The sequence below is a fragment of the Gymnoscopelus braueri genome (genome assembly GCF_963280865.1).
Source record: "Gymnoscopelus braueri genome assembly, chromosome: 7".
In the NCBI taxonomy this organism is placed as follows: Eukaryota; Metazoa; Chordata; class Actinopteri; order Myctophiformes; family Myctophidae; genus Gymnoscopelus; species Gymnoscopelus braueri.
Window position 1 is genome coordinate 3,614,381 of NC_137608.1, and position 8,111 is coordinate 3,622,491.

Genomic DNA, 8,111 nt, shown 5'->3' on the forward strand with positions numbered 1-8,111 from the left:
ATTTTACACAAGACAAAATAGCACCTTTTCATTCTCTGGGGCTCAAAGTACTATACAGTATGTAAGAGGCAAATTAGGTTTAAAATTGACAAATGTACCCTTTAGCTACTACTGTCTAACAGCATTATTTTTTTGAATATTCTGGTTTCAATGGGTTAAAGCTGCTTTGTGTGACAGAGTCAAAAAACTTGAAAACAATATTCTCTGCATTTCATAACACTACCAATCAACGTGCACTTGACGGCCATCCATATCCAAAAAAATGCATGTTTTCAAATAACTTCTGGCCCCTCCCCTCCCATACCCTTGCTTCCCACTACAGTATGTTAGGTTATTCAGTGCAGGAAAAGCACATGTGCAAAGACCATTTACTCTATAATGCACACTGTAGGTAACAATGTAACAACTATGGACGTTTTTTCGTCCAAAAATGTTATAATAAAGAAACACCACAATGAAATGGTCTGTGACCATAAAATTGGGTGTTAGGGAAACACTGCCCCTAAAATGAAATTCCGGGCCTGGACATTCAAGGTCATCATTCAAGGCCCTTACAGAGGTACCAGTCAGTGACAGTGCTAAGTAGACAAATAAAGGGTGATGTGAACATTTCAGCCACTCAAATGACATTTTCAGCAATTTGCCATTTGATATAAGGTTTAATGAGTTATAATACATACAAAATAATTTGGGGAATATTTAGACATCATTGATTTATACAATCCATTGACCTCAAAACAACTTAACAGTTGCGACAAACATTCGGCAAGAATAGCAGATCCACGAGGCATCGTGACATTGTTTGAGCTTGAAAATTTGCTATTTCCGACCAGAGAGCTGTGGTGTAGAGGGAAAAAAGAAGCGGACTATGTATAGAGCCCAGTGGGACTCCGGTCGACTAATTATCTCCATATAATTGGTCCTCACTAATACTCATTATAAGATGGCACCATTTATGTCTACTGTTGTTTCTCAAGAGGTGGGCTATGGACAGAAACCTGCCTACCAATGATATCAGTTCACTTTTTTTTTTACTGATGTAAGAACAATGGCTTCTATAGTATACTGTATCAGCATGCTAACTTTCCAGGAACAGAAAGGCTGTAGTTTCTATAAGCTTGGACTCGCCATCGATGATGTCACTGGTAGGCAGGTTTCTCAACTGTCCATTGACCACCAATGAGGCACACAGCCAGTATGTGTATCATATGTATTATTAATGCATTGAGTACAATAGAAACAAGCCCCCCTGCGGCTTTTTGAGTTATCCTTTAAGCATAGCCTTTGTACCTTGTTAACCCATTTAGACCTGAGGCCGATTCTAAAATCGACAAGAATGTGACAAACACCAAAAAAAAAATCTCCATGAATTCAATGCTTCATGCGGTGTGTAATTGATAGAAAATAAGTAATGTTTTGGGTGAACTACTCCTTTGATAAAGTATTCAATAAATCAAAGCAGACAGAAAGGTTGCCCTCTTATACTGACCATTAGTGAGGGCCAATTATATGAAGATAAGGTAAAGAAGTGGTGAAGTGCTCCTTTATCATGATGACTTGCAGTACAGTAATGTGTGGCTGCGCTGCAGATGATGTCCTGTAACGCACGCTTTCTCAACGTCGGTTCTGGGGCCCACCAGGGGTCCTTACAGGTCTATAACTCTTTGAGAGTGTTGTACATTGTACACACTAAAAAGTTACAGACCCGTAAGGGTCCATTTGGACACTCTTGTGGTCCTCGGACCCTACATTGAGAAACACTGCTGTAACATTTGTGTCCAGCAGCAGGCCCAGCAGTGAGTGAGTTAGTTAGTTATTGTCCTTGGTCCACTGTTCTGTCCACTGGACTATCTGCTCCAGGTTGCGCTCCAGGTCCTCCGGCTCATTGCTGGCCAGCTGGTGAACGAGCTCCTCCTTGTAGGCTTCCATGGCCTCTTCGTAGATGGTCTGGAAGATCTCACACTGCACGTTGTCCTGCAGCTTCTTCCCCGAGTAGCCCCTGTCGGCAAGGGAAGAGGGTGGATCAATACGTCAGTCATTAGGGCTGGCCGTCTATTTTTATCGTTTTCCTCAATATTATTATTTTCCCAAAAGTTTGGCACCTAACTAGCCCTACATACTTTCACCAAGAAACCCCATTCGTTGTTTTCCCAGGTATAATGCAATAAAAATGGATGAATTTGGCACCTCGCAACTCCTTATTTTTCACCTAGAAACATCAGCTTACTGTGGACACACATTCTTGAAGTTTAGGTTTGTTGTTTTTTTCAGTTGCCTCAGAATGATATTTAATGTATTCAATTCTTATTGTCTCCGCCAGGCCGAAAGGCATGGCGAGAGAGTATGTTTTCGCCCCTGTCCGTCCGTCCGTCCGTCCGTCCGTCCGTCCGTCCGTGTGTCCTGTCTGTGTGTTACCAGCTAATCTCTGGCACCGTTGGCCCGGTCGCTCCGAAACTGTGCACACACACTCCCTGGATGCCAATTCAGAACCTCTGCCCCAATTTTTTCACATGGGCCTGTTATAGCGCCACCAGGAGGCCGATTTGTGCAAAACCCTTTTTTTTTACATTACTCCTACAGATTTTATCCAAACGTCATGCAAATCGGTACACAGTATCTCTATAGTCATGTGATCAACACAAATCTCTCCGATTTCCCATATTCCATCCTCATTGCCTATGGTTGGCTTCCAAAGTTTGCAGGATTGGTCCGTTTTTAACAAAAAGCCTCAAACTATGCACGCAGCTTGCGATTTCCGTGAATTTTCACACGCACATTCCCACTAGGCCGAGGAAGAAATGCCACCCTTTTCACATTGGCCTGTTATAGCGCCACCAGCAGGTCTAATTTAGCAAAACAAATTTTTGGAACAAAATGCCTCAAATCATGAATGCAGTGTCTGATTGCCGTGAAAGACCTAAGAATAGATGGCACCCTTTTCACATTGGCCTATTATAGCGCCACCAGGAGGCCACAATAACGTACCTGACCTGGCGGAGACCTGTGCTCCGAGGAGCACTTTTTCTAGTTTTAAACGTGGTCTCAGTAAATAGGAACATCTCAGGTGCAGTATAGTTTCCCCACTTGTACTTTATAGAAAACTCAGCATAAACAACCAGAAGCAGGCAGAACTAGGGCCGAACAAGGCAGAAGGAGCCTGCTGGCTAAACTCTACAGTCGTGGGCAGGTACTTTACCCCTGCTGAGTGGTATTAACCACTTGAACCCTAGTATCCCTCTTCTGGGGTGAACATTCGGACAAAAATAGCCGACCTACAAGCTCACAACTCGTCGCAACGTGACATGTTGTGAGCTTGTAGATCGGCCATTTTCCACAAAGATTTTTGACCACTTGAAACGCAGTGGAGAAAAAAAAACAAAAAAAAACACTCAAGAACAGATACTCAAATTGTTTTACTTGAGTACAGTACTCAAGTAAATGTACTTTGTTAATGTCCACCACTGGAAGTACCTGGTCTCCAGTCGGCTGTACAGATGGGTGTTGTCCGTGCGAAGGACAAACACTATATGGAACCAGCGCTCAGGGAAGAAGTCACAACCATGGTAGTCCACGATCACACCGCCATCCGACATCTTGTCCTCAAGCTCATCAACCACCTGGAAAAACAACAAATGCACCATTACCGACTGTATACTGAATTACTTTCCCATATGTTGGATTACTTTCCTATTTAGTTGGATCACCTTCCAATGTGCTTTTGTTTGCATGTAATGTATAGTGAAAATACGAGCTTGTAGATGGGCTATTTTTGGCAAGTATTTTTGTACTTTTTGGAAGAAAAAAAAAAAGACACAAAAAAGACAAGTTGAATTGATATATTGAGAAAATACAGCCAGACAGTGGATGAAAGTTAGCCTAGTGAACCATCCTGGTCGTGTGAATTCACCTTATCATGAGCCTGAAGACCTGTCTGGCGTTGGGTGTGTTTTGCATAAACAAAAAGTTGAAGAGCCAATCAGCGCCTGTCAATCACAGAGCCCTGAGCGCAGACGCCGATTGGCTCTTCCAATTTTTGTTTCTGCAAAACGCCCACCCAGCGCTTGGGGCCAGAGACAAGTCTGCAGAAGACACATTCACACATTCACATGATGATGTGAATCCCCACAACCGGGATGGTTTACCAGTCTAGATGAAGTTATGATTTTGTGCAACATCCTATGTTAACCCATTCAATCCGGGGACGCATCTCTGTCATTTTAGATTTCTTTGGCTATTCAAAAATAGCAGATCTACAAGCTCATAGTGCGGCACTCATGCCGCGCTCTGAGCTTGTCTATCTGCTATTTTTGAAAAATCGTGAAAAGTTGTGCAAATCTTTGAGTATATATATTTTTTAAGCGAACATTTGTAACTCAAATATTTGCTTCTGGCACGTCCCTGGAACAAAACATTTTTACAAATGTTCGCTTTAATATATATATATATATATATATATATATATATATATATATATATATATATATTATTCAAAGATTTGCACACATTTTCATGATTTTTCAAAAATAGCAGATCTACAAGCTCATAGCGCCGGCACTTGGTGCACTTGTATATCTGCAATTTTTGAATAGCCAAAGAATGACAGAGATGCGTTCCCGGATTCAATGTGTTAAAATTGCCAAATGGGTGGACGGTGAACGTCACAAACATAGCATCCGGACTTGCGTGACGCACTGTTTCTCAAAAACATCAGAAGATAGCTCGGCTCTGATCAGCGCAGTATAGGACTAGATCTGAAATTCGTGTTTGAAATTTTGCTTCCAGACCTCACTGTGAGGGCAGACCCCAGGTTGGGACACACACTGCTCTCTAGATGTCTGATGGACGTTGTGTGATGAAGAGCTGACACTCACCCTGTCCTCATCCAGAACGGGACACTGGTACTCTTCATCAAAGCCGTCAAAAAGTTTCCCTGAGGAAAAGATCATTATGGTCAACATCAGCAATACCACTCAACTGGTATCTTGAAAATGTATTTTCTGTTTACTAAAGAGCTGGGGAGACAGGGAGACCCCCTGTTACTTAAACACTACCAGTGGTTACTACCACAAATATAGCCCTGGGTTTTTTAGTAGCCAATTATTTCTTACCCCTTTTTTCTCCCCAATTTAGTCATTATGCCAATTGATTCCTCCCCACACACATTCCTGTGTCGTCACTGCAGTCGTATGCTACCAACTCACCTACCAGTGAGGACCCCCACCGGGAGGACGTAGAGCCTTCGTCCTACTCCTCCCGCCCAACACTCCCCGCTGCCGTCCCAACCCGTAGGAGTACGTGCAATGACCAATATCACCCTCCATGGCCGGCTTCCCTCCCCCGAACACGGGCAAATTGTGTTCTTATAGACGCCTGACAAAGCCGCATGCACCACGGTGGATTCGAACCCACAACCTCCGTGGTGGTGGGCAGGGACTTTACCACTGCGCCACCCGAGCGCCGCTATTCACCTGTTTCCTAGGCTGTGTGTTTTCCACTTCCTGTCGATTTGATCCAATGAAATCCAATGAAACTGGTCAGATGACCAATGATATCCAATGAAATTGACAGGAAGTGGAAAACACACAGCCTAGGAAACAGGTGAATAGCCTTAAAAAAAATAGTCTTAGGTTTTTAACCAAGATATATCACAACACCTTTAAAAGGTAGACTTTTAATAGGGATATGTGTAAGATCTTACCCTCCTGTGCGAGGTCGCCTACATTGATGTAAGTCAGTCCTGTCCTCTGTGCAAGCTCTTTGCCCAAAGTTGTCTTACCGGTACCAGGAGTACCTGTAAGAGAAAAGAAAAGTCATCATCACCACCACCACCAACATCATCATCATCCATCCATTAAAGGAGCACTTCACCCATTTTCAACCGACCTCCTTCATATAATTGGTTCTCACTAATGCTCATTATATGATGGCACCATTTCTGATGTTTTTCCTTTCATATTAATGCAAGAACAATTGCTTATATTTCAGCATGCTAACATTCCAGTACGAGAAAGGCTGTAGTTTCTATGGAATCCCCACTCATGATGTCATTGGACAGGTTTCTAAACTATAGCCCACCAATGAGACGGTGTGTGTAGACAGGAACAATTATATGAAGACAAGGTTGAAAATGGGTGAAGTGCTCCTTTAATAACTTGACGACTTGAACCCTAACATCTCCATTCTGGGGAGACTATTCATCTAAAATAGCCAACGCGTTGTGAGCTTGTAGATCGGCTATCTGAGTGCGTTCCCCCTCCAATATTATAATACTGTACATGTATGTAGGTCAATACTGTAGCTCTGATACATTTGGTATTCTTGTCAGAATGTGCTCCCCCATTCAAATTAAAATAGTCACAATATCTTAACCATTGTTTTACAGTTTGATAATCCAAAATGTTTTTCTGTAGTAGATTAAACAATGGCAAATATTAGTTGTTTAAATGATGAGACATATTTAATCACAACAAACAACACTTGTATGAATCTTGATGAATTGAATACACAGGACCACAATGGAAACAAACCCTTAGGTTTTTTTGTGTTATCCTTTTAGCATCATTGTATAGGCTAATCATACCACTTGCAAACTGTTAATAGAGTATTCTATCAAACAAACATTGTATTGAGAGGGGGGGCACATTCTACTAACTTGGGAAACAACATTTGTCCAGATCCAATCAAACAGTAAAATATGAATTGACCCATGTGTGACTCTGAGGGTGTACAAATATGGAACTTACGGGTGCATTTGGTTCAAATACACTCTCATAGCCTTTGATCAAGAATATCATAGATGTATTTTATTGAATTTGACAGTTTTGTGTAAACAGGTCAAAATCAATAAAATACATCTATGATAGTCTTGATACAAGTCTAACACTCTCAGAGTAGGCTACATCATTGGTTCTCAAAGTGGGGTCCGGGGACCCCCAGGGGTCCTTGAGGGAGTTCCAGGGGGTCCCCAACTAAATGATAATATAGGAACCAAATGAACCCTTATGGGTCTGTAATTCTGAGAGTGTACAAATGTTTTGTCACATTTGTACACTCTGAGTTAAATGAACATTGATTTTACAATATAAGTTGGGGTCCCAGAGATAGAAATGTCATTACATGGGGGTCCATAGCCTAATGAATGCATTTCAAACTGGGGGTCCTTGAAATTAAAATGGTTGAGAATCACTGCCGTAAAAAACTTCTTATGGGGGTCCCTGCCTGGCATATCTTTTCAAATGGGGGTCCACGGGCTAATAAGTGTCAATTTGGGGGTCCTTGCCATGAAAAAGTTAAGAGAACCACTGGGCACACCTGATGTTGTTCATTGAGAGTGAGGAGGATTTCACTGCGTAGATTGGAGGGGGACACACACATTTTGACAGGGATACACACCATGCCACAATACCATGGATTTCAATAGCAAAGCAGATTGTTTGTACCTGTCAGCAGAATGTTCGGTCTCTTCGTGATCTTCATGTTTGTTTGAAGTGATGATCCGCCGGTTAGAGGTGTGTAAACAGCGTGTTTTCTTCTGGACAAACACACACACAGAGATAGGAAGCAAAATCCAGAACGTGCTGTGCGTGAAGGATCACATGCACTCACCATGCGCACACCGACCACTGTCAAGTTACACACCAACAACAACTAGAGAAGTTCCGGGTCGCCTTTTTGTGGAAGAAAAGTGCGTTCGGAAATGCGCACCGGGGAGCGCACTCGCCTGTTAGTTTGCATTGGCCAGTGCGCTCAGTGCTGTATTTCCGAACGCAGTCTAGTAGAATGATTTTAATAATTTCCAAAATTGACTATTTTATTAGATCACAATCATTATTGTCATACTTAGGGTGTGTTCGGAAATGCGCACCGGGAGCACTGGGCTATTAGTTTATTGGCCAGTGCGCTCAGTGCTATATTAGAAACCTTAACACCTTGTACAAACCCTAGCTCTGAAACATATGGCGCTACTTCTTCCTAGTTTTTGAAATTTCTACATTTACAACCCGTACATCAACATAAACGTTCAGATTTCAAATATAAAGTGCTTACCCCACGGCCACGGATGTAACAGGTTAAAACGCCTGGGTCTAATTACCAATATCTTCCGTATTGTT

The 8,111-nt window shown here is 42.2% G+C and overlaps 2 protein-coding genes across 2 annotated transcripts in view; both read right to left on the reverse strand.

Moving 5' to 3' along the window:
- The window catches only part of LOC308089392 (major facilitator superfamily domain-containing protein 6-A-like), a 278,032-nt gene that overhangs the window by 43,532 nt on the left and 226,389 nt on the right, over positions 1 to 8,111 (reverse strand). The gene's annotated exons all lie outside the window — the stretch shown is intronic.
- On the reverse strand, positions 649 to 7,620 carry ak6 (adenylate kinase 6). The gene is made up of 5 exons (XM_080432395.1): positions 7,440 to 7,620; positions 5,699 to 5,791; positions 4,872 to 4,930; positions 3,472 to 3,617; positions 649 to 1,999 (listed from the first exon to the last, which is right to left on the reverse strand). Exons 1-5 carry the CDS (start codon positions 7,606 to 7,608, stop codon positions 1,810 to 1,812), a joined length of 657 nt encoding a protein of 218 aa, XP_080288521.1. The 5' UTR covers positions 7,609 to 7,620; the 3' UTR covers positions 649 to 1,809.